The sequence below is a fragment of the Manacus candei genome, unplaced genomic scaffold, assembly GCF_025592945.1.
Source record: "Manacus candei isolate 608988 ecotype Guabito, Panama unplaced genomic scaffold, ASM2559294v1 h1tg000048l, whole genome shotgun sequence".
Taxonomy (NCBI): Eukaryota; Metazoa; Chordata; class Aves; order Passeriformes; family Pipridae; genus Manacus; species Manacus candei.
In genome coordinates this window covers 7,837,466-7,865,098 of record NW_026138096.1, presented here as the reverse complement: position 1 = coordinate 7,865,098, position 27,633 = coordinate 7,837,466, and the positions used below count along the sequence as shown (strand labels likewise).

Sequence of the window (27,633 nt, the reverse complement as noted above, 5' to 3'; positions counted from 1 at the left end):
CACTAAAATCTGTCTTGCTGCTGGCAGGTTTGTGGTTAACCCCTGAAAAGTCATATTTCCTCTCCAGGGAGCTGTGCATCCTACACAAGGAACGACAACTAGACCTGGGGTGGAAGACAGCGAGGCAGGGAGACTCTACCACTGCCTGGGGGTTTTCTTCAATAGTTAATTTCCAGCTAACCACTTTTCAGCTCACAGTAGATACTCAGGAGGTTACAGCATGATGTAAAGACTTGGGAGCTCGACAGCAGCTATAGGCGAAGTCATTGCGTAAACCGAATCTTCCGGGGCTGGGAGCCAGCGAGTGTGGAACTCAATATGGAAGATATCACACTGTCTATTGTGTTGATATCATTATATTTTATATTCTGTTTCATTACAGTCTGAAAATACTTTTTAATCCACTGCTCTCACTGTGATCTGCAGTCACCTGATTGCCTTGGTGATGCTTATCCCAAAGGAATCCTCACCTGGATTCAGGCTCTGCTTGGATTTAGACAGTTCCAGGGTTTAATAATTTTTTTTAACCTTTAGCAACTGCTGGGAAGTAAACAACCCAACAGTTCCTGTGGCTGTGGAGACCTTTTTGACAAACTGCAGCTCTGAACTATAAAGGCAGTATTTAAATCTCTGTTGTAGGGCAGGGAGACCTGGGGCAAACAGTGTAGATATTTATAGCTTGAAAAAAAAACCCGAACCCACTGACTTTGGACAAAGGTCTGGCAAGTTCCAGCTCTTCTGCATAGCAGCTTCTAAACTACAATTATCAGCTCTGTTGAATTAACTGAAAAACCCACATTTGCTATAGTTCACATCTAGAAAACATGTAGGACAGAAAACACACAATTGGAAGGTGAATTGAAGAACAACTCTTTGTTTAAAGTTTTACTCCGTGTAGCGTAAATAATGAACAGGTCATTTTTGTCTTGTGGGATCAGTATGTACAAAAATCACATGAACTTTTCAACTTATAACATTTCTGAACACACATCACTGCTAAGCAGAAATAGGGTGGGGGGAGGGGAAAACAAACTTCCCCCCAGAAAGTAATGAAATGAAAGTTAGTTACAGGACTTTTGAAGAAATAGTTGTTGGACTTCATCCAGAAAGCTTTCTGTTTGGACCTGGTTAAGTCTTCCTAAGGGAAGCATTATTTTTTTGATGCAGAGGCTCAAGTCTCTATTTTTAGAGCACATCATAGTCGATGAGTTTAGCACTTTCACGTTTGAACTAACTGCTTATTAATATTTTCTTCAGACCTTCTGCAATGCCACATGGCAGTTTGTTCACTTAATAATAATTTTGTAAATTGTCATGCCTGTCATTAAATTGGTTTTACCCTGAATAACCCCTTGGATTTGGCGAGTGAGACTCAGCTATCCCATACTGTGCATTAACTGTGTGACCTCCTTGTTTCCTTTCAACCCTCCTTGTTCAGTGGAGTGTTCAGCTCAGTGATCATAGCAGCCCTTGTGTGGGAGGGGAGTGAGAGCTGAGCGCAGAGGAGAAACCAGCTAATGGGAACACCATGAAGTGCTACAAAGGCAGATGCAGAGCTCTTCACCTGGGAGGAATAACTCCATGCACCAGTACATGATGGTCTTTGAGAAGTTGGACAGCATCTTTGCAGAAAAGGTCCTGGTGGAGAAGTTGACCATGATCTAGCAATGAGCCCTTGCAGCAAGGAAGGCCAACAGCTGCATTAGGAAGGACGTTGCCTGCAAGCCAAGGGAACTGATCCTTTCCCCCTGCTCAGCACTGGTGAGACACATCTTGAGGGCTGGAACCAGTTCTGGGCTCCTCAGCACGAGACAGATGTGAACTGTCCACTGTGGGGGGTCCAGCAGAGGCCACCAGGATGGCCAGGGGCTGGACCACAAAGCGTATGAAGAGAGGCTGAGCCAGCTGTGCCTGCTGGCCTGGAGAGGGGAAGGCTTCGGGGGGACCTTATTGCAATCTGCCACTACCTACTGAGAAGGTGTGGAGAAGATGGAGCCAAACTCTTCTTGGGGTCGCACAGCAATAGGACAAGAGGCAGCAAACACTAGCTGTGACATAGGACACACCCATCAGATTTTAGGAAAAAGTTATCACCCTGGAGGTGGTCAGACACAGGGCTCAGGAATTTGTGTAATCACCATCCCTAGAGACAAGCATGACTGGACAAGGCCAGGAGAAACCTGATCTAAATTTGGCCCTGCTCTAAGCAGAAGGTCAGGTGACCCCAGGGGTCCCATGCAGCCTGAATTATTCTAATTCTCTAATTTGTACCTTTTCACCAAGCTACATTTTTTTATAACAGACATGAGTAATTTGAAGTATCACATCCAAACCACTGAATCACATCTGTGTAACCTATTTTAAACTGACTTTAGCATTTGATCCTCAAAATGCCTCATCGCAAAGAAATGAGAGTGGACTTTCAGTTTTTGTTAACTGAGTGTTTATAGCACTGAGTAACACACTTGTTAAGACCCCGAGACAAGAGCTGAATCTACCTTTGCAGAGGAGAGTGCATTGGAACCTCTGCTTTTACAGCAACGGGAAAGTGCTGGGCTCTGTGGGGAGATACAAACCCAGATTAGTACTTTAATCCATTACAGAAGGAGGGGGGCTTGGATGTCACCTCTAGATGTGGAGTCACACGGAATGCCCTGCAATCAAAGCAGACAAAACCTCACCAGGCACGGCTGAACACCTGGCTCACAGCATCAATACTGAAGAGTTAATAAGCAAATCTTATGCACCACCTGCACAGAGGGAAGGGCTCTGGGGAGAGCAGGACACAGGTCACTGATGAGAGAGTCAGGAAACTTTCAGAAGAGCTGAGCAGCTCTGGAGTTACCCACGGTAATGCAGCCCATAGCAGCCCCACAAAGAAAACATTGTTGGGGGCTTTTCCACTGAGCCAGCTGAAGCCAAACGAACAGAAGTTGGCATTAGATAAATTTATTAGAGACAGTCTGGTTTTTTGTTATTTGATTTTCCAAGGGTGGGGAGTTAATTTGTTTTTTCTATTTTTGAAGACTTTTTCCCCTCTCCCTTCCTCCCCAAGAAAACCTCCACAAACCACAGAGTGATAGCAATAGCAACACATGAGTACAAGAGCTCACCCAAAGTTTGTGGCTGATTCTATTTCACTGTCAAATTTTAAACCTAGATTGGAGAACTTCTTAGAAATGATGCTGTGTTTGAAAGAGGGATTCGTTTTGGGAAGTCCAGCGTCTGATTATACCAAGCCATTTGACCAGACAACAAAGATTTGTTCTGGTTCATGTGAAAGAGTTATCTTGCTGACAGACAGAGATGAAACACGGGAAGAGGGAGAATGGGGCACTGAAACAGCCACACATCCCCTTGAGTAAACAGCATCCTCAGTGGGAGGAATCAAAGATTTTAGAAACAAGAAGCTGGGAAATGGTGGATAAAAAGCTGGACATGACCCAGCAATGTGCATTCGCAGCCCAGAAAGCCAAACATATCCTGGGCTGCATCAAAAGCAGTGGGGCCAGCAGAGCAAGAGAGATGGTTCTGCCCTTCTTCTCTGACCTCATGAGACCCCAACTGGAGTAGTGTATCCAGCTCTGGGGTCCCCAGCACAGAAAAGATACAGACATGTTGGAGTGGGTCCAGAGGGGGACACAAAGATACTCAGAGGGCTGCATCACCTCTGCTATGGAGACAAGCTGAGAGAGCTGGGTTGGTTCAGCCTGGAAAAGAGAAGGCTCTGGGGAGTCCTGACAGCAGCACTTCTAGCAACTTAAGGGAGCTTATAAGAAACATGGGGACAGACTTTTCAGCAGGGCCTGTAGCAACAGGAGAAGAGCTAATGGTTTTAAACTAAAATTGACTAGATTTAGATTAGACATAAGGAAGAAGTTTATTAGCACTTAGTGCTATGGTCTAGTTGACAAGGGGGTGACCAGTCAAAGGTTGGACTTGATGATCTTGGAGGTCTTTTCCAATATAAATGATTCTGTGCTACCAGGAGGGTGATGAGGCAATGGAACAGGCTGCCCAGAGAAGCTGTTGGTGCCCTGTCCCTGGAAGTGTTCAAGGCCAGGTTGGATGGGGCTCTGAGCAACCTGGTTTGGTGGAAAGTGCCCCTGCCCATGGTGGGGGGGGGGGGGTTGGAACAGGATGATCTTTAAAGATCCCTTCCAACCCAAACCATTCTATGATTCCATGCAACAGAGCCCGTGAGTGCAGGACAAGAACCCGGACACAAAGACAGGGTGAGGGAATCGGGAATAGGATGGGACCCGAGCAGCGACGCGCTCGGAGCCCGTCCCGGGCCGCTCCCGGCGGGGGGCGGGCGCCATCCAGCGGGAACACCGGGAATTGCCCGCCGGGCGGGGCTTGGGAATTGCCCGCGGTGCAGCGCGGGGGCGTTCCTGGGGTGGGAAGCCCGGCGGGATGCTGGCCCTAGTGCTCTGACAGAGCAAATTTGTTCTCCGCCTGCTCTTCTGCAGAACGCAAGGGGCGTATCCGCTTCATCGGCCGCCGTGGCATCGCTTACTTAAAAGTCGAGAAGAAGTTTGGAAGCCTTTCCCCCGCTTTCTCAAGCGCCTAAGTTCCAGCTTCAGGAAGAGTATCAGGCTCGGTGGTACCTATATTACAACATCTATATTTCTATATTTCTAGTATATTTATCTTGACTGAGGGTACGTTTATCTTCATAAAATTAAAACAAATAGATATTATAGTCTCCCATTTACTCAGGGGCAAATTACAGGAAGGAATGCACAACCAAAACGCTACCACCGGCTCTCCCCATCTATTTGCATTCACTGCTACAGATGCTCCATGAGCCTGGCTAGGTGATCCATGTCAGATTTCTCTTGAGCATTAAGGTACAAAAGAGGTACAAATAAGGTTTTTCTGTTAATGCTTCCTCCCCTGTCATTTATCTGAAGAGGTCTTTTGGGTAGACATCAGGCAATTCTTGAATTTGCAAGTCCAAAACCTAGATACCCAAAAGGTTGTCGTTTTCAGAGTACAAAGGATTTTCTGTGGAAAGAGATCCTGAGTGGTTTGGGTAAACCTCAAATTATATCATACTGAGTCACTAAGGGACCACAGTTTTAGTTTAATCACAGAATTTGATGGGTAACTCTGGTTGCAGAAGGTTAGTCTAAAAATAGGGATGTGCATGCCTTCCTCTCAATGTCACTCTTGATTTTGAAGACTCATCCTAAGAACATATTTTCCACTGGAATGTTGTGGCTTATATTAGAAGAGCATACACAGTTTCCTGTGATAAGAGCACACAGAATTGAAAGGGAAAGAAAAAACATCCTGTTCTTAGGAGGAGAGACTGAACAGAGCACACAATGGAGCTGGTGTAGTTGTGACAGAGGAAGATGAGGGTGTAGCTTGATGAAGGCTGATAGTGACTGGAGTTTACATAAACCAAGCACTGAAAACCATCCAGTGAGGAGATGCTCATTGGAAAGATAGTCTCCATATTTCAACTCCACTTCCACCAGTGCAAAGCAAGGTTCTGAGAAATTGAAGTGCAAGAGGAACTCCATAAATCCTTCCTACTTGGTCCTGCATATTAAGTAAGTGATAGAGAAAAGGAAAAGGCTGGGAGATGGGAAGGATGGAGAAGAAAATCCTGCTGGTTTTCTCACCACTGTGGGATTAGATTTGTGGAAAAAAACCCTGTTATATTTACAAGTCTAGAATAGGCTGCAGAGATCCTCAGGTTTTCTGCATAACATGTTGTTAATTCTGATCTTAATTTAGTAAGATTCTTAAGACTTTTTTTTTTAATTATTTTTTTTGTTGTTGTTGTTCATCTCCCAGTTGCCCTTCAGCTCCTTGCAGAAGCTCTCCTTAGGACAGAGTCTGAAAATCTTGCTTAATCTAGGACCTGAAAATGCAGTTAGAAAACACTAGAAAGGAACTTGGGCTGGAGCTGAGACAAAAGGAGGGGGAGGGAGAATTCGCAGTCACTCCCAACACACACGAGAGACCTGACATCTCGAAGTGCTGGCTGCAGCATTCCCTGAGACATAAATCAGGCCATTCATGAAGGGGCTGCTCTGCCAATATACATAGAGAGAAATACTAGACGGAAAGAGGCAAATCTGCATTAGATCCACCTCTAGCACAGCAGAAATCCTTTACGCCAGTTAGATGAGAGAAACTGATGTTTGCAAACCACAGAAGGTTTGGCAAGGGAAAAATTGTACATGCTAATGAGCCCCCAAAGAATTTTGACCTGTGAAGGATATTTAACTACTGAGAAAGATCTATATCCAATAATACACAAAAATAGAAGTGAGCACAGAGTACGGGGAATTAGAAACACATTACAAACATCCTCCTGATCACATCAGTCAGCACTGAGAAATAATTCAAGAAAATACCAGAAACACTTTTCAATATATAAGCAGTGAGAAATTAAGAATCCTTAGCCTGAGAAACTGCGTGGTATGGTCTGTCATTGTCTGCATTCAGTATTTAAAAGCCTTATTACTACAAAACACTGTACCAGGTCCTTGCACAAGGAGACTCTGCTCTGGAGAACTTGTTTTCTGCCCAGTCACTATCAAGGAGGTTTTATGTTACAGTGGCACAAGAGCCAAGTGATGTATTATTGATAGACTAGGCATTAACTGAACACAGATTTCTCAAGCCTCAGGTCAATGAAACAACCGCAGGACTATTCATCTCTCCACACCACTACGCAGATGTGTTCACCCTTTAAATGACATTTCACCAAAAGAGTTGGCAATAAAACCTCTATATTAATCCTTTTCAGACCACGATTTCATGGTCAGACATTTTCCTAACCAGCTTTCTGCCCAGCCTCATGTAAGAAAAGATTCCACCCAGTGAAGTCACAGCAGTATCTCCATTATTTACTGTTAGTGCAGGCAGTTGCCATTCCCTCTGTGTATATTTGCAGACAATGCATAAATTCACATCTATAATAAAAGATTATCCCCATCTGTCACAAGGGAAGCATAAGAAAAAACCTCCTTTATTCCTGAGACTGATCAAACACTGGCATAGGTGGTGCAGAGATCCACCCAGAGAGGTTGCAGAGAGGTGATGGAGTCTCCATCCTTAGAGATACTCAAAACCTGATGGGACATGGCCCTTGGAAACCAGCTCTGAACAGGCAGCTGGACTGCATGACCTCTGGAGGTCCCTTCCAGCCTTACCTTCTCCAGGATTCAAATTTGGCTTGTGCCTACACACCAACCAGACTGGCCAGGCACCCAGTGTGGTCACAGGTACCACTGTTTTGATTCCCTCCTACATCAAGGAAAGAGAGTCCAAAAAACCACCAATTTTTCCTTTAGACTGTGACAATAATTAGACATAATTGTTATAAATGTGTAATAAGGATTCATAAAAAGAGTGTAATTTCTCTGATATAACCGATATATCTCAGGACAGATAACATTGGATCCAGCAGTCAGTCTCTTTCTTGAGAATTCAGGACAGTGGTAAATATGATCAAGGGCACTCGACAATGTCCACATCTAATTCACAAACTCAGACTCCAGTTTCTCTGCTACTGTTTGACCATACTTGCACAACACTCCTGTTCACCCTAAATAAGTCTGTCATTAAAGGAAATTCTCAAAGCAAAAGCCATTTTTCAAGCTTTTTATTTGATATTTGGTTTTAAGCAAAAGAAGGAAAAATCTGCAACCCTACCTAGTTTATTTACTGTTATTTTAAAAGCATGTCAAGGCAGGAGGTTGTTTTCAACCACCTGCTGAAACACCTAGACACTAGAAAGCAGACTCCACATTTGCATGTTCCCAAATCCTGTTTGAAAGCAGCCAGGAGACTACTTTTATCAATGCAGCTCCACGAACCAGGACCTTCCCACCTTTTGGGTCAGGATCTTCTCTGCTACACATTTCTCTAAGTGCCAACCACAGCTGGGCCAAGGCGAGTGCTGAAGCTTCCAAAACAGCAGCAATACCTGTTGTTTGAGATAGCTCAGTCATTTCCAAGGGACCAGACATGCACAGGACATCTTTTTGGTTCAGGGGCTCTCTGCCTTCCCACCCAGGCTGCCGAGGCATCAGGTGGTGAGTTAAGCATTAACAGCTTTTTTAAAGCATACTGTTGGAAATGCTCAAGACTTGGCCCGAAGCTGTGTCAGGAGAGGTTTAGGTTGGGTATTAGAAAAAGTTCTTCACCCAGAGGGTGGTTGGGCACTGGAACAGGCTCCCCAGGGCAGTGGTCACAGCACCAAGCGTGACAGTTCAGGAAGTGTTTAGATGCTACTCTCAGGTACATGGTGTGACTCTTAGGGGTGGTTCTGTGCAGGTCCAGGAGCTGGACTTGATGATCCTTGCACATCACTTCCAACTCAGCATATTCCTTGATTCTGTGACTTAAAAGTCTGCTGAACGCTTTGTGGATAATATTGATTACAGAGGAATACATGTAATTTTCCAAAATCAGGAGCAAGGGGCACAGCCCAACAAAAAAATAAACTCTGGAACCATTTCAGGTATGTTTTCTCCCTACCTTGGACAAAGACTGAACAAGGATCCTTCCTAAGGCTATTTCTGTTTGGAATAGATCCCAATCTTTCCATCAGTTCTGTAAAGAGTAAGCTGCCCCCCACCTTCCCCACCTAAAATACAACAGACTGAAAGAATGGTTTATCACAATTCACTACAGCAGGCAAGCAGCCCCACATTAGTCAAGAGAATTTCTGCAAGAACTACCACTCCACCAAACCCCACAGAACCCACCAGCCCCCCCCCGTTAAAAGATTTGTCCTTCACCTTCCTTCTTCTACCCCAAACACTTCAGTTGTAACACTCAGCTCATCAGCATCCAGCTCCATGCCTGGCATCTCATCTGAACAGCAATAAGTTAGCACTAAGTAACCTAAAGCAACAGAAAAATAATGGAGAGATTAGGTTTCAAAATGATACTTTTATTATAACTAAACAAAGGACACAAGCTCCAATTAACATAAAAATTTTATACTGCGTTATGGCAAACACAGGACCAGTATGCTCAAAGCACAGACAAATGATTTTCAACTTAAATTTGTAAAAGGGGCTGAAATTCATCAACTGAAAAGCAAAACTCAGAATACATACAACGGACAGAATATGGGATTATTCTTTTAATTAAATATACCCAATTTTTTTATATTAACAATTTAAAAGTATTTAAATACATGCTGAAGTAGTTAAAGTTTATATGATTTGCACGGTATGCAGATATAAAGTTACAAGAAGTATTTTGGAGTTGTATAAAAAATGTAACTTTTCCCCTCAGACAAAGCCTATGTAAGTGTAAGGTACTATCCTGGCAAGAGACTATTCCCTGCCTGCATGCAGTCCTGCTGAAAACCTCCTACTGAACCAGCTTTCTGGTACTTAACTTGGAGGCAGATTTACTCTCACAGCATGCAGTCAGTGATGAAAATCTCTGTAAAAACCATCTTTTGAGTTGTGATGAAACGGAAACAAGTTTTTCAATAAAATAGGTCCTATAACCCACTTGTTTTGAAGGGGAAAAAAGAAATTGCACCCTACTCTGCTTCTCTTCCCTGTTGCTAAATGGATTTTTAAAAAAGCTTTTTGTGTGTGTTTTACATTTTTCCCCCAAATAGTTTATAGTCAAAATCTGTCTTATTTGAATCTGTAAGAATCCCAACAATGGTCTTACCAATTATGTAACTCTGAGCTCAGAGGCTTTGCCTGTGTAAGTCATAGTCATCAAAATTTCACACATCCTTTAATTATTTTAAGAAATATTTACATCTCCTGATTAAATATTCATTCAGGAATAAGTTCTGACCAGTTACTGTACACTCGCAAGTCATCCTTTCTCTGAAAGTACTGCAGCTCCTGGTTTTTTGGTCAACACAAAAGACAACCAAGCTTGTTATCCAAAGCTAGTCCTCGAGCCACTGATCTGCTGGAGTTGTCTGTTTTGCCGGGACAGAGCTGCTTGGGAAGGTTCACAACTGGGTAAAAGTGGATCACCGAGGGCTTCCTAATCCTGTAAAGCTTTCAGAAAATGTGCTGTTCAAGTCCAGCTGTCATGGGTTTGCCTACTTTCCACAACGTAAGGAAGATATACCCCGCGAAAATCCTTTGCTATGGTCGATGCATCCATTAAACGCTCTTGATAACAGCGGAAAACTGGCATTTGTGATTTGACATTTAAGTGGATTTTATGTAACCTGCGGAGATTTCACAATACTCCAAATTTCAAACAAGTCCAAAAGCTAAAAATGTTCAATAAATGTATGACAATTATTTTAATCAGGATGTTCTTCATTAAAAAAAAAAATCATCAACTATTTTTGACTCTCTTCTTATTTAATTCACAGAAAATTTAAGTGAACAGTAAACACAGAATGGCATCTGTCCTAAACTCCCAAATACTACAATCTGCTAATTTACTGTAAGGACAGTTAAAGCTCTGTAAAACTCTAACCAATAAATCTTTGAAAACAGCTTTTTCTGCTACATCCCTGTTTTATATCTGCATGCATTCAAATGCATACAATTCTTAGGTTTTTATATTCCATGAAAGGTAGCAGGTGATTTTAAAGGATCTTTGCCGTGTTTCAGGAATGTCAAGTAATATCATCATACATTGTTTTCAAATTGAAAGTATGCAACAGCAAAATTTAGCATACTTCAAAGCCCATTCATTCTAACTAAATTATACAATGTTAAATTAGTTTCAAGACTGTATTTTTGTAAAATGAGTTTCACTCTTTTAATTTCATCTAAGTGTTGGCCTAAAAAAAAGCACCTAGTGAAGTCTGATCTTCAAAAATCTAAAAACTGAATTCCATGCTGAGATCTCCAAGTCAACCTCGATTTATGAGGAAGAGAACAGCCCCCTTGTTTAGGGACACAGGAACCACAAAGATTGTACTGATGTGAAATTTCAGCTTTGTCACAGCAATTTCACACTTCAGATACAGTTACAGTAATTCTCAGGAGGATCGTGCTGTGAGCAGCTTTCTTTGCAAACTGTACAGAATATGAACTCAATAGCTGAACTAGACACTGACTCTTTTTCTAGAACTGTACATCTCACTGTACATATTGCTTTGGAAACAACTAAATACAATGGTCCATCATGCAAGCCATGAGACTGTCAAAACTTCTCTTGTTCCACTAACTTCAAATAAGTTTATACAAATAATTTAGCCAATCTGCATAAATACTGCACATGGAATTATGCTGAAATACGCTTGGGGGTCAACATTTTCTATGAAAATGTACAACTATGACTAAAAGCATTAAGTACTAACTGCCCACCTCACTATCACCGTGTACAGCGCCATTGTAAGATGTGCTCTCTATAGTGTACACAAAATCAAGACTGTTCATACATTTTAAAAGACTGGGTGCAAAATAAGAATAGAATAAAAAAGCCAAACCACAACCCTGCTGGTTCAAGCCACACAATGTGTATTTTATAGAAGATTTTAAGAAAAGTGGAAAATTTAGGCTACCAAAAGTTATGGAACATCCCAGAGTTAGTATTTTAGTTTTAAAACTTTAAAATTTACTGCTAAGAAGGAACATTAATGAGCAAAACTTGACCTACTGCCAGTATTCAGTCATACAGTTAGACAGTGACTATAAGCAATTAATTGGAAAACCAATGATGTAATTAAAGCACTGGCAACACCAGACACGACTTGTTGACTGCACAGTAAGCAAAGCCATGAGATGAACATATTTATGTACTCTTGACTATAGCTGGTTAATGACTTTATACCTGAGACGAAAATTGAGAGGTAAGAGAACCAGTTATGATGTAAATAATTCTCAGATGAAAAACAAGCATGCAGAAAATATCTGCATTTAAAAAAAATATATGCAAGATCACAACTGACATTTCCCCCTTATGATTATTTTCACTTTGCTATTTAGACAAACACTTTAACTCACTTTACCATGTGACAGAATTGTGTTCTAAAACTATTTTAAAGGCTCCTGTGATTCCAATGCTTTAACAATTCATGGAGTTTTGAGTAGAGGCAGCACACTCTACTCCCTAGTCTTAAGAAATTTAAGGCACCCATAAGTAGCAAACTTCATGCCGTGTTTCCATTCTAAGGAAAAATCTGATTTTTCCCTTCAACAGAAAAAAAAAAACAACCATGAATTCGTAGAAGTGATCAGAATGCCACATTCTCTGTCAGTGAGGCAACAGCTTAGTGATATTTAGCTTAAAAAAGCCACAAACTACAGAGTTACTACTGAAGCCACAGAATCTTCACTAACAGGTTACGAAATATGTAATATTGTGACAGAACAGAAAGCCTGTATTAAATTCTGAAAAAGCTAAAAGGTAGAAGCAGAGCAAGGTTGGGCCCCAAGTAACAATGAAAGAAAATAAATGGGAAACATTTTTCCATGATAGATACACTTAATTTATACAGCAAATTTCCAAGTTTAATGGATCACTGTACCACAACAATGAGTGCAAATACATGTCTCTGTGGGCAGGAGCACTGCTAAAAAAGCATATTTTGTTTTCATCAGTATGGAATGACAGTAAATCACTTCTCTGATGAACGGAAATTTCATTCCATATGTCAGAAAACGCATCTACGATTTATTACCAGAATCAGCTCAAAACACTTCCCATAATCACAAAGCTCAAGTAATATGTAGCCATTAGACACAAAGATATACAAGATTTTGGTTACAAGTGCATTAGCTTCAGATTCTGAAGCTTAATTCTTTGCTTCTGCAGCTTCTTTATCATGTTTCTCCTTTGCTTTCTCTTTTTCTTCCAGTTTTTCTTCTTTTTGAAGCAGTGACATAATCTCAGCAACCTGACTAGTGCCAATATCAATATCTTCTTTGTCAATCAATTCTACCACCTAGATGAACATAAAATGAAATTGAGAGAGCGTTTAGTTTTCACATGATTGAGGCATTTTCCTATAATAATCTGTTAAGACAGCAAAAGTGTTCAGTTCTCATGTTCAAGAAAAACAGGATTTTTTTTCTTACATGAAAGACAAATTCAAATCACAACCAGTACCTCAAACATATCCAGAGTACTAAAAAAAAGCTAAAATGTAAAACAAATTATTTAGAACTTTTGAGCTTTTGTGTGTGCAGCATATAAAGATTCATATTAGAAAACAGATCCATTTATTTTATTTATTCCAGTGGAAAGCCCAGATTCAGTACCTGCTGAAACAGTATTTAAGACAGTAATTTATTGGCCTACTTTTATCAAAAAAGTTCTACTGTATTAATAGGCACAAATTTAGAGTAGAGGGGGTGGGCCTTTCAGGAAGGAAGTGAAAAAAATAATCTGGTGGATGATTCCAAATTCCTTTATATAGTTTTTTATATGAATGTATTATTCTTGGCATAACTCCTCAATTTCCTAGAATTAATTATTCTGTAATACATGCAGAATTCAGAAGTACAGTTTATCTGTGTTGCTAAATGTATGACAGCTGTTTAGAGCAACAGGGAAGATAATCACCACTGGGACAACTTCAGTAGAGAGGGAAAATGTGTTTCAAAAGGCTGTTACTGGATTTTCTAGCTGGCCTTACTCTACGTGCTATTTCTGTATTGAGTAGGATAATGACTTGCAAGAAGATGAGTTTCAGGACATATCTGAATTTACCAAGTAAAAAAGAAACAAGAAAATGCAGGTGAAACGCAGAGAAAATCTGAGAATGTTCCACAAAATCAGAAAACAGGACAAATAGGCAACAAATACAGGTCATTTACAGTGGACTTAATGGACAACTGATGGTCTGTTGCCCTTCAAGCATAGGAAATACAGGTCTCAGTGACAGCCAAGGTACACACAAGTAGGCAAGAGCAGCTACTATCTTATGTTGACATCAAATACATCTATGGGCATTTTGTCAAGACATTTGCCAACAGTGGTGTTCCTGAAGTAGTTCTTCTACTCCCTCCCATTTTTAAGTAGCAAAAAAATGACTATATTTTATCAAACTTGACATAGATGTACAGAAAAATCTACAGCTTTGAAGGTAATGTGGATAACAGACATGGGATAAAGATCCTTCTTTTCCCCCCAAAAACCAGCCATATAGATTCTCAAGATGCTAGTATGTATTGCAAGATCTATTTACAATACATTATTTTATACCACTGAGGTTTTTGGTAAAGACTCTTCAAAAGACAGCACTACCAATTTAAGTCAAAACAGATCCAATGTTTGAAGGATGGTTAGCCTTATTTTCTTTAAATAGTCCACAGACTTACCTTAACAACATTATCTATATCAATTTTTCCATCCTTGTTTTCATCTAGTGCCTCTGCAATCCTAGTTAGCTTCTCCTCTGGAATCTTCTGAATTTGTTTCATTGCATTGATTAGTTCAGCAATACTGATGAGATTCCCCCTGAAGAGAAAGCACAAACTGTATATGGCAAGCAGGTACTCCAAAGGAGTAAAGTTGACAAAAGGCAGTACTGAAAGTCACTACACTGCAGACATTCGTAAAAGTATTATGTAACTACTTATAATCCTGAAAGAATGCAAAAAGCAAAAATTAGTTACTGATCAACAAGCAGATTTTTATCTTACCATTGAATTTTGTACTTCTAGTTTCCACGTTTTATTTCACAAATACAATATCCAGCAGCATTTGAAAAAGTTTAGCCCATTTCCTGTGCTTCCCAGGCTGTGTATCTATTGCCCTTTGGACCCCCACCCCCATTTACCAAAGATGCAGTGCCATGCATTTGTCATCCTTTTAGATTTAGAGGTTGGCCTACAGAAAATTAATGAAAGGCACAGGAAAACAAAAGCTGAGAAATAATCACTTGAGCAATTTCTCATATCAAGGACTTGGCAGAAGAAAGGACTAACAGGTTTCAGATGTTTGCACTGTCTGCTCACTGATCTCATGAAGTTGTCTGTGCTACCTAAAGCCTCTGCTTGCCTATACAATTTGCTAGTTTGAAGAACCATCTTCCAGTACAGATCCAGCTGAAATTCAGGAGACAGTGAACCCAATAAATACTAAACAGAAGAGCTTTTTATCAGTGTAGTCTCAGCTCCTCTGGGCACAGACTGACTTTTATTCAAGAAGCATTTCTCCACCTGCCACCAAATATCCTGGACTGGTGTCATTTCTATGACTCTCGATGGCTTCATAATGACTGCACCAATTTGAGGGTTGAAAGACAAGCCTTTGACAACTAAGCAATATTCAAACCATTTTCAGTCATCCACAATCACCTACAAAATTACCCAGAAAACCATCCATTACAAAGTATAATTACATTCAGTACAAGCAGATTCTGCATTGTATTGTTAATTTACAAATTCAGATGGTTCTGATCAACAACTTCTCTGCAGCAGCACTCACATGGCTGCCTTAATGCTACTACACAAAATCTGAAACAAATGACCGTTTGCCCTGGGGACTGGAAAAAACAGTTCAGAAGCAACAAAAGCAGAATCCTTGTTTCTGTTCAGTTATGCTCTTTGGGAGCTGGGATCCTCTCTCAATGAATCACACAAAATGGTGCAAGCATAAACTAGATTAATACAGCATTCATGATCACAAACCATGAGAATTTGTGTCACAGTTTCCAGGTGTTTCAGTGTCTTTAATATGTACCATATGACTGTTTGACACAGGATGGCCTGAAAGACTCTCCAATAATATTAAGACTTGGATAAGTGTTGCTAAATGAATTTTGTAATGAAACTACCAGGAAAGACCTTCCTTTGAAAAACTGAAGTGTCACAAAAAATTGAGATGAAGTAAATTGTCTTTGAAAGGGACTGTGTAAAATGATCTCCCTCACTTCCACCAGACCCGTTGCCCCATTTCTCTCCAGAGACACCACAGAGTTCCTTGAAATCTACAGCACAATTTTGTTAATTTTGTTTTTAAAATCAATTACCTCAACATTCTAAACAGCAAGCTATTTACCAATTCTTTTCTAACCACACATCAGACAAAAGCAAGAGTGAAGATGAACAGCCAGAGACATATCCAGTGCTTCCAAGTCACTTACCCAGCAGGAACATCACCACCAGCCACCTTTGCATCCACTGGCTCTTGACTTGTCTCCAATTCAACAATAATTTTGTCTATCTGACCAATCATTCGGTTCACTTTCTTTGTCAACCTCTTGCTTGCCTTTGACTCTTCCACTGCCTCTTCCTGGCCAGTTTTAGAGAGCTCTTTTATCTCTTGCAAATCCTAAAAGAAATAGTCAAGAGAGAGAGAAAAGCTTTTGCTGGTGTGAATTCACAACAGATTTCAACTAGCATTTCAAGACAGAAGCCCTTTGTAAATGAAATGCAAATGAAGAGATAAATTGAGCCAGACTGGAATTAAAACAATAAATTCTAACACTGCTGCCTATTTCATGCACCCCTTAAATGTTATTTTCCACATCTTTCATAAGACTGGATAAGATTAATTTTACTTGACTTGAAGTTTCTGTCATACTGACATCTACCCTTGATAAGAAAGAACTGCAGCATGCAGCAGTCAGTCAGCTCATGTTAGCCTAGTCACCCTGGGAATAAGAGCAGGAACAGGATTCTCATCTGCTGGGAACTACTTCAGTGACAACTAGGCTTTGAACATGTTATACAAATGAGGCTCTGCATTGTCCCATACAAAGTTCATTCACTCAGCTACCAACTTCAGGCTAACAGACCAAGTTAATCTGAATTTGTGGGTCATTTCTGCTAAAACTAAATATGCACAAAAAAAGAACTTCCATGCCCCATTCTTCACCTCACTGTACTCCTGGATATCACCCTTCAATTCCTCAAGCTCCTCCTTCTCCTTAGTTAGTGATTTTTTCTGTTCCTGCAGCTTGGTGCAAGCATCACTCAGCAAGTCAATCTCCTCCTTAGTGATTTCCTCACCCTGTAACAGAAAACATACACAAATTAGTGAAAGGCACATTTGTGATTTTCCTCAAAGATTTTTGGGTCTTTTACCAGAAAAGAGAGACTCAAGATTCTTTTCCCATGTTTGAAGTCAATACCATCATAACCATTTTGAGGCTAATGCAAAGATTTTAAACGGTAAGGCAATTAGTTTGCTATGGTTCATATTTTTTTGAAGTGCAACATTAGTAAGTTCAGCTAATGTGACTGATTATGTGCATTTTGGCTATTAGAAATTCTGTAGCTAATCACCTCATTTAAGAATGTTTTACTTCATTCTTTGCTGGGTTAAGCAATTTAAACAACTGAGAAACAATTCACTATGTATAGGAAAGATAAATTACACCAAAAAAAATTGTAAAGCTTGGGAAGTTGAGCTGTAGAAAAGTTATCTTCAACAAGTTTTGTGAGAATGAGGATGAACATCCATAGTTTGTGAAGTATACCTGTCTCTTGAAAAGCTGAGAATAAAAAACTAACCTTCAAACTGGAAAAGCAAGACTTCAAGATGATTAATTACAAATGCTAAAATCCCATAATACTACCTATAGTTAGTGTATTAATCTTACCCAGACACCAGCTTTTATTTTGAATCGCTAAACTTTAACAGACACATAAGTACAGTACAGAAAGACATGTGCAAACAAGGATGTGTGGAACACAGAGCAGAAGAATGATGTGCTTCCAAGAACCAACTGTGGAACAGGCATCCAGACCCTTCATCAACTCAGAAGGAGTTTCAGTGCAATGCTGATATCTGGGCACCAACCTCACTTCTGATTTTAATACAATATCTATAGTTCACATTAGCAAAAAAGGTTTAAAAAAAAAAATAAGAAGCAACTCAATTTGAAAACAAATTCCTCTGCCTCAAAATTAGTCATCTTCAAGAATCCAGCAGTCTTGCATTTTCCTTCCTCAGAGGTAGGAATTCCACTGTGCTTAAAATCTTTGAAAGCATCTTTAGGGGACGGGCCACACTGCAACCTCAGCTAAGAACTGTCATGTCTACTTTTTGTTTTCTCGTATCAGTTTGGGCTGTTGAGGAAGTCCTACTCATGGCCTGGTGCCAACACATTCTCACGGCTTTGGTGCTGCAACAGGCAGTGATACAAACGCTATGACAGATGTGGCAAAAAATATCCTTGCTCTTTCCAAATGAGATCATCCCAGCCTTGCCTGCCTCCCTCCCACAGCATTCCTCATGGCTGCACTTCATGCACCCAGCTATGCAGTCAGTGAGGCAGCCAACTCACCACTCAACAACACCCATTTCCATGCACATTAGTTCCATTTGGTTATTACCATTGAAACCTCCTTGGCAGCATTCTGAAGGAAACAATGTTATGGTAACAGCAGGTAGATAATGATGCTGTCGAGAAAAATCGAAAATATTTTTCTACTTAAAACATCCATTTTAACTTAATGTTGTTATTCTGCAAAGTAACATCGGGACCGAGAAAAATCCTGACGTCAAACCCCATGGGCAAAAACAAGCTACAAATAAAACACAAGGTGCAACTGGAATATGAAAAGGAAGTCTACAAGAGCTGGAAGCAGATACAGGTGACCCAGGAGGAATACAGAGACACTGTCCCACCATGCATGGATGCATTCAGGAAAGCCAAAGCCTAATGGAGTTAAATTTGGTGAAGGATGTGAAAGGCAACAAGAAGGGCTTCTACAAGTATACCAGCAGCAAAAGGAAGTCAAGAGAAAATGTTTCTCTCACATATTCTCACTCCTCTCTTCTCTAGCCGCAATTATATCTGTGCAGTAACTTTTTTCCTTCTTAAATATGTTATTACAGAGGTGTTACCACATCTCTGGTTGGCTTGGCCTTGGTCAGCAGCAGGTCCATCTTGGAGCCAGCCGGCATTGGCTCTGTCTGACATGGGGGAAGCTTCTTGCAGCTTCTCAGAGAAGCCACTCTTAAAGCCCCCCTCCCTTGCTACCAAAATCTGGCCATGCAAACCCAATACAGGTTGTCAATGCCTTCCTCATTCTTTACTGGTAAGGGCCTCCAGGAATGCCAGGTCTTAGATATCAATGTCTGGAGAAAGGAAGACCTACCATCAACGGAGGAGGATCTGGTTAGAGAATGTTTAAACAAACTGAACACATGCAAGTCCATGTGACTTAATGGGATACAAGAACAAGTGCTGAGAGAGCTGTTAGATGTTACTGAGAGGCCACTGTCCATCATCTTTGAAAGGACATAGTCATCAGGGAAGACTCCTGAGGACTGGAAGAAAGCAGATGTCACTCCTATCTTCAGTAAGGGAAAGAAGGACACCAGGCAGGTACCAAAGGAAAAAGAGCACTCGCTGTCTGTAGCAAAGCATGCTCTGATCACAACAAAGCATGCTAAGTCTAGAAATTAACCTATTACTTTAATGGTGGTAAATCATGTTCCATGTTATACTGAAGAAATAGAGAAAGAGTACACTGAAATGTTTTTAGCGTACATACATTGCCCATTAGCAGTTTAGAAGTGGAAGTCAGTACAAATCTAGTACAGTCTAGTCCAAACCTAATTCCTTACTTAATGCTCTGGTCTTAGCTACACCCTTCAAAAGAAGGGAAGAATCATCTTGACCTACTCTTGCCCTCTCACTCCTCACGTGTTAACTATACACAGCTTAAACATGCACAGACCAATTACATCTACAGCCAGTGCAAATGCCCCACAAAATAGGTATATTAATTTCAACAATGCAAACAGATGAAGGAGATACTCGGAGATGTTTTGTGCTGACTTCAGTTTCTGCACTGGTGGCTTAAGAATTTTCAATCTACTAAATAGGTGTTTTTAACTGACAGAATGCAGTGAGAGGGTTAAAAGTGAAGGACAGACAAGCAACTTATCATGGTTCTTAGGTGGATGCTTTGAACCTTTACATTCAAAAGTGAGAAATCATGTAGTTATCCAGATTACCTTGGTGCCTTCCAACACGGGTGCTGTATCTATCAGTGTCTCCGAGTGCACTGCCAAATCTGCCCTTGCCAGTTCTTTTTCAGTATCCACAGCCACCTGGACTTTTTTAGCTTGCAGGGCTTCAAGATCTACTGCTGGTTCCACCTCTTTCTAAATTTGAAACAGTCATTAAGTTTCAATTAAAAAAAAACCAAACCATTCTCTGTATTAGCATCAGTAAAGAATGACTTCTCAAAATAGAAGCAGTTGCCAAAGTAGACACACACATTTTTATGAGATGTTAAAAAACTGCAACATAGTGAGTGGGTTTCACATTAACATACCTGCTTGCACCCAATGAACTACATTCTGTGAGCTCGAGGCTTAATTCACCAGTAAAGGAGGCCAGCAGCTTTCATAGTCATACATTATACAATAACATTATGGGATTAATGACACACTGAAGAACATTTAAAGTATAGGATGCAGAAAATAAAACAAAAACCAAACAAAACACAACCTCTGCTAGAGAAAAAGAAGTCTTCTCTTACTACTCTAATTAAGAAGAAAGAGAAATCAAAGACATGTAAGACGAAGCCAACATTTCACAGTAAACCCTTCTGTGTTGCAGTCACTTTTAATGCTCTCCCACATCTTCCCTATGTGGATTTAAAGTCCAGTTTCTTGCAGGGAACACCCAGAGCAGAGGCAATAACTCATAACATGTTAGTTTTTACATTACTGACACTTACTTTTCAATAGTTGTGAGCAGAACTTACCACAGCTGCAACTTCAAGCGTTTCTTTGGCTTTCTCTGCAGCTTCAGACAATCTTTCCATCTCTTTTTCTTCATTTTCTTTTCTGATGGCTTCCTCTTCCTGAAGCGTTGCTTCCAGACGGACTTTGTTATCTATTTTTTCACCTTCAACTTCTGCCACTTTCACTTGGGCCTCTTTGGCCTAAAAATAACATAAGTCTAATAAAAGTGTGTGTATATATATATGTGTGTGTGTGTGTATATATATATGTATATATGCATATATATATGCCTGCATGATTTAAGAAGTTTAGATATTCCTACTGAGGTGGGTAGTACAGGTATGCTAATGAATCAGATTGAAATCCCCAAATGTTACCCAATTTTTGCATTTCTCAGGAAAAGATGACTCTTTCTTGAGAAGGTTTTCTGAACAAAGTTTCTGTTTCTGGTGGAATCATGAACTTTTCACCCTGAAATCATACATGTTCTTCATTCTATTTCTCTCAAGACTACCAATAATTTGATAATTTCTCTCTCTACATAACAAAATCATATATTTTCATAGATTAATGTCTTTATCTGGCCCCAGAGCATTCATGGTATTTATGTAAGTAAAATGTGTATTCCAAACCTTTTTATGTTATTACTGTCTGCTGTCATGCAATATGCTATTGCCTTGTATTTGCTTTATTTTCATACCCCTCCACACATAACACAATTTCTTCTGCATTTGAAGGTCACTCAAACCTATCCATGGTTTAGTTTTGCATGGAAAAGAAAGGAACTAAGAAGAACATCTACTTCTCTGAATGGATTTTCAGTGATGACAGTGAAAGCTGGTGCACATACTGTGCACATCAATACTTACAACACTATCTGGTAGTGTCTGAAGTGTTGTTTTGAGCTGATCAGCTGGAGAAAGGGTATCTGGAAGATACATGGCTCTGGATAAAATAAGCAACGAAGTAGGGATTTCCTGGTTCAAGTGCAGATCTAACCACTATAAATGCAAAACAGAAAACAAGTCTTCAACTTTGGGATTTTTTCTTTTTTACAGACAAAGTCAAGCACACACAAAAAAAGTATATGAAATTTTTTAACCACTACTTATCAGTCAATATCCTACAACAGGAACTACAGCCTATAACCAGAATTACAGCAATTGCACTGAAATATGGGAAGAAGTATTTTGTTTGAACAAGTATTTCAAGTAATATTCAATGAGTGTTTGAAAAAGTGGTTTGTTTCATATACATATGAGAATTACAGAATGTTTTGGGTTGGAAGGAACCTTAAAGATCATCCATCTAGTTCCAACCCCTTTGCCATGGGCAGAGGCACCTTCCATTAAACTGTTACTCAAAGCCCCATCCAACCTGGCTTTGTAATACCTCCAGGGCTGGGGAGTCCACAACATCTCTGAGTAACTTGTTCCAGTGCCTCACCACTCTCACAGAAAAGAATTTCTTTCTAATACCTAATCTAAACCTGCCCTCCTTCAGCTTAAGGCGATTCCTTCTTGTCCTGTTACTGCATGGCCTTGTGAAAAGTCCCATCTCCATCTTCCCTGTAAGCCCTTTTTAGGTTCTGGAAAGTGCTATAAGGTGTGCCCAGAGCTTCCTCTTCTCCAGGCTAAACAACCCCAACTCTCTTAGCTTGTCTTCATAGCAGAGGTGCTCCAGCCCTGTGATAACTTAGTGGCTCTCCTCTGGACCTATTCCAACACATCTTCCTCTAAACCAGGCAACAGCAAAAGACAAAGAACTGATTTACTTAGCAAAAATTTCTTTACAGAGCAATACAAACAACTAACAAGAAAAACTTCCAAAACTGAAAACATATACTGGCTATGTTTAAGCATCCATTTGCATCGTCAAAATGTCATGGCCCAGTCAAAAGGCAGAAACCCACAGTTACTACATTCTTACAATTTATGCATGATAAAAGCCTGTTAAGAAAAAAGACTCTTTTAACCAAGCCTGTAATGAGAACAGAATTAAAATGACTTCTCAGAATCATAAGAAAAATGAGAGCTAGCAACTGCAACTAGGCCTGTGCATTCAGTCTTGCAAAACTATACCTGTTTAAGCTGGTCCTTGAGACGCTGCTCTGTCACACCAAGAGCTCTCATCCCTCGGGCACGACAAGCTGCCTGCAGCTCTTTAACAGTCAGGGTATCAACTCCTTCTTCAGCAATCATCTGCACAATGCATAAAGTCAACTTCAGTACATAAGAGCTCAAAACACAGGCACCACCATCACTGCACAGTTCGTGTGTTACAATGGCCACTAGAGGCTGCTGCGGTAACACGAAACAGCCTCCACTGTTCAAACACCTCCATAATGGCCATGTCAATCTCCAAGCCAATATTTCTATCAGCTCCCTTACAAATTACACTTTCATAGAAATGTTTTTCTTTGTAATAGAATTACTTTCATTGCGATTAATGGTAGATTAAAAAAAGGTCAGTTTTTTTGTTACAAATAAGGGCACCCGATTTTAAGCTCTTCAAGCCTTTTCGTTTTAAGTTAGCTCAAAAAATAAGACAATTACGACAAAAAAGACAAATACCTAGGAAAACAAACATATATATTTCCACACACTGTCACTACTCTTATGTGCCAAAATTATCATCCAGTGCCTATTCAGAATGACTCACCTTGTCATCTGCTTTTATGCTTCTCAACCTCATAGTCAGCTGGAAGCGGAGAAAGTTATTTGTCCCAATTGACTGAAGTTCCAGCAATTTACAAAGTGCCACCAGCTGTGGCCTGGTCAGATTGTCCAGTGTCAACTCATCTTCAAACAGTTTAGAGAACCTTAAGATCTCCTCATTACTGGGTCTTTCACCAGTTTCCCTGATCTGGAGTTAAAAAACAAACGCACGCAAAGCTTTTCAAAGCAGGTGTTAAGGTTGGGCATTATTTTGAATAAAACATTCTCCTCATTTGTCAAACACTTTGCATCCATTTTGGGATAGGAAACAGCACACAAAGAAGTAATGACATAAATTTTTAAAAAACAACTTGTATACTACAAAAGGCAAAAGAATTGATAGTGTCGCAGTTTCCAACAATGCTGCATAATACCTCAAAATCTATGTATATATACATCTGAGTGAATACAAAATTGCTAGAGAAGTCACCCTGACAAGTATTCTTTCTGGTATCACACTTACTAAACACAGAAGCACATTAAAAGCATCACCCTGTGAAGATATAGTGAGAAGTACATCCAATGGCAAAAATTTTGCAACACTGCTGTCCCTATGAAACATGGATTAGGACACTTACCTACCTACTTCTCTCCACAAGCACATTTGTTACAATATTGTTTGGCTTTCAGTTCCTAGCTGTTCTGCAATACCCCAGTGCAAATGTTCTTGCACTTGAAGTTATTCCAAAGTATAAACCACTATTTGGAACAGGGGTCTGCATCCTTCATACTGGAAGGTTCTATGTAACTACTTGTACAAATGCAAAGTTAAGCTTTTCAGTGATGTCTGGCCAAAGGGCACTTCGCAGTCATTAAATCCAATTACAGGAAGCAGAAATAACAGTTCAAAGAAGTAGGAGAAAAATCATTCCCTAGTCTTATCAGGTCATAGTAAAGCATTATCACCTGTATAGGTGTTGATTTTTCTATTTAAAGGATACCATTGAAAGCTCATTAGTGACACCATGGCATCAAAAATCTACAGTCTGAAAACCTAACATTACCTACACAGACTGATGTATCATGCCTAACTTTTTTACAAGCAAACTGAAATACTTTAGTAAACGGCTACGAGAGCACAGGAAAAGGTAAAAATCTGGAAGACAAGATGGCCTCGAGTCCATTAACCTCCAGGATACTTGTGTAGCAGAGAAACCAACTCAGAGAAAGGAAGGTCAAAGGCCTTGTTCCACCTCACCGGTGTCTTCACTATGGGAGCCAAAAATGGCACTTTAAAAATATAGGAAGTATTTTCTTCCTTGTTTAAAGATGAAGAGCCAACCATGTGTTTCTTAAGAGTACAAACTGAAGTTTTCTAGTACATCACTAGCTAGAAAGCAACATGGGGAAATTCTGGAATTCTGCAGCAAGCCTATAATCAATGGTTCTTGCAGTATCAAATACTTCAACACAGAAGAAGCTGTAAAAGAACAGCAAAAAGGTGGGAAACATTTAAGCTTCATCTTGCTCTGACATTTATTATGTGGTACAGTGAAATGAGATCAATGAATTTTGTCTCCACGGCACAAATGAGAAATATAATGCTGTAAAAAGCACACCCACACACAAGAAATGCGGGGCTTGAAACTTCTTTTTTAGTCATCAGAGGAACTTGGGACTTCCTCCAGCAAACGTGGAGTGAAACATCATTTATTTCCACAGAAATTAACGGCCAAACACAAATTCTCAGTAGCAGTTCTTTCAGAAGAAAACAAAATGTTCCAAACATGAAGCACGGCAGTGGCACGTTCCCAGGGTCTGCAGGGCCGGTGCTTCAGCCACTGACTGCTATAACTAACGACTTACAATGTTCTGCAGATTAAAAATAACAGAAACAGGTAATTGCATAGAAGCTTCAAAGTCCATGGACTTTGCAAGGAGCTGCTGACTGGCAAAATCTGCCACTACGATGATGTGCGGTAACCCACGCGGCACTATCAACATCATCTCATTACCCCACACTTCAGAACTTCATTCTTACCTCTGACAAGCAGGACAATCTTAAGCTGACAGGACTTGTAAAGTTCAGGTCTGAAATCCCCAGGCTTATGTGCCTTTTCCTGTGCAAATACATGCACTGCCCAAAGGAGGGGACCACAGACTTACTTTCAACAAGGCACCAGTGATGTTGTTGGCTCCATCTCTTATTCAACAGCCCCACAATTAAGAGAAATTAAAAGTGTGAGTGGACTGAGATAAATCCTATCCTGAGAAGATTTAAGAAGATATTTTTATCTCCAGGGAATTTTCTACCCTTACCTACATTTTGGTGAAAGGAACCACTGTCAAACCTAAAAGCCATCAATACAGGAGGCAGACGTCTGACACTCAGTCTCTCTGTCAGCAACTGATTGTGAACAGAAAAATTTTGCACCAAACACAGCAACCACATTACAGCTAAACCCCAGACTATATTCAGTGACCAAAAGGATTTCAGCAGCATAGCAACTGTGCATTTAAAAACTGTTTCTACAAGCAGAATTAGATCTGACCAAAAAAATTTTAATGTCTTCCCCCACGAAGTTTTAATTAGTTAATTAGGAAAGAACTCCCTTCTCCCAGTTTTCTTACCCAGGCTTAAAAAAGGTCAAAAACTACACAAATAACCACTGAGCACACAATGTTTCATGTTAGAATTAACTTGTTAACAAAATAAGAGAACAATAAGCAAATGAGCAGAAATACACTGCTTCTAGAATAAGAGAGTAAAAGCACCAGCTAGAACACCAAAGAACAGTAAAACTTTATCACACTGAACTATTACTTACAAAAAAGAAATTTATCATAAAAAAACTTCTACACCCTGCTTCTTCAAGTCCAACAGGATAAAGGTATCTGACGATTACCATAGACCAAATATAACACCAAGCCATTTTTCTGTAGCAAGACTAAATGCATTTTTAAATTTTTTTACCTTTTGAAAGAACATTGAAAAATCTTTTGCCACATTTCCCTTGGCTGCTTTATTTTTTAATGCCATCTCCTCAATGGTGTCTTGAAGGAATTTAGCCAATTCAAGCTTTACTCTCAATTCTTTCTTCAACCTTTCCTCCTGTTAAGAAAATATTTGGTTTTAAAAGTTCCTTCCAGAAACATGTGCACAAAATATCACTTATTCTGGCCTCAGATAAGTCATGTGAAGTACTTCTGAACTTCTGCTGTAACACATACATCCCAAGAGGGCATTCACTCTTAGCAAATATCTCCAAATTACTCTGAAAAATAGGTTCCAAGCTCCATGAGGCATGAGATGCAATGCCTCACCTGCTAAAACTAACATGCACTCTCTAAATTAGCAACAAAAGGATTGAAAAAAAAACTGGTTTGGGTAGTTCCCAACCCTTGTATCCAAGCACAGAAATCCTGCACTACATCTCATCCAAAGAGAATTTATCACAGAATTAGACATGAGTGGTTACTTAGATCCAAATACACAATCATGATTGATTATATCTGTGACTGACTGGGAACTCCCTATGTACAAACCTCATGGAAGCTTTTTGTACTCTGAAAGTGAGAATTTGTGGGGCTTTTTGGTGGGATTTCTAATTCTGATAAAACTTAACTAAAGGAAATAAACTCTAAACAAAAAACGCGTAAGAAGTTGTTTTAAATATTAAGTATACATATGAAAAACCTTGTATCAAGAATAAAGACTACAAATGTTACAATGTCTATTTTAATACAAGTCAGGAAAATTAAGCCTCAGAGCTTTCATTTCTGAATTGAAAAAGGAGATGGGGATAGCAGAAAAGACACAAGAGGCTTAGAGCCCTGATAGCTCAGCACCTGCACATATAAACAGGTAAACCAGGATGGCACTGGTTCATTATTATACGTTAAACAGTAAGATCTTCAACACAAGATAAGGAAGATAAAAGTGTTACCCTAACACTGAAAAAAAAAACAAACCTACTTTTTAGACTTTTTCTAATTTCTTTACCAAGATTTCTAATTTTTTCAAAATGTTACTGGATTATAAATTCAGACCTGCTTACCTTTTTAGACTTTGTCTCAAACGTAGAGGGTAGCATATTAGGGAACAACTTAAGAGCTACTGGAAGCAAAAATTCCATAAATGGGACAACAAGAAAAACCAAGAAAGGGACCAGGCGGAAAAGATCGGCACATATTCGAAGGAACTAGAAGGGGAAAAAAAAGAAATGTATTGATAAGCTAAAATTTAAATATTTATTTTAAAAATACGTGATATGATCATCCAATTATCACTTAGGTTCACATATATATATTTGGTATTAAGAAAATTTAAAATAACACAGAAAAAGGATGTGACAAAGTCAGTTTTTAGTATGTTTTTCTTCAAGTTGCTATATAC

At 39.7% G+C, this 27,633-nt stretch overlaps 1 protein-coding gene across 1 annotated transcript in view; it reads right to left on the bottom strand.

Moving 5' to 3' along the window:
• Positions 1 to 8,905: 8,905 nt before the first annotated feature.
• The window catches only part of LETM1 (leucine zipper and EF-hand containing transmembrane protein 1), a 31,076-nt gene continuing 12,348 nt past the window's right edge, over positions 8,906 to 27,633 (bottom strand). Inside the window, exons 4-14 of the mRNA XM_051798564.1 lie at positions 27,296 to 27,439; positions 26,212 to 26,349; positions 23,242 to 23,445; positions 22,662 to 22,781; positions 21,450 to 21,581; positions 20,601 to 20,780; positions 19,843 to 19,992; positions 16,747 to 16,881; positions 16,013 to 16,200; positions 14,244 to 14,382; positions 8,906 to 12,865 (exon numbers count right to left, since the gene is read on the bottom strand). Coding sequence (XP_051654524.1) covers positions 12,716 to 12,865; positions 14,244 to 14,382; positions 16,013 to 16,200; positions 16,747 to 16,881; positions 19,843 to 19,992; positions 20,601 to 20,780; positions 21,450 to 21,581; positions 22,662 to 22,781; positions 23,242 to 23,445; positions 26,212 to 26,349; positions 27,296 to 27,439 — 1,680 coding nt within the window. The 3' untranslated portion in view covers positions 8,906 to 12,715. The remainder of the gene's footprint in view (positions 12,866 to 14,243; positions 14,383 to 16,012; positions 16,201 to 16,746; positions 16,882 to 19,842; positions 19,993 to 20,600; positions 20,781 to 21,449; positions 21,582 to 22,661; positions 22,782 to 23,241; positions 23,446 to 26,211; positions 26,350 to 27,295; positions 27,440 to 27,633) is intronic.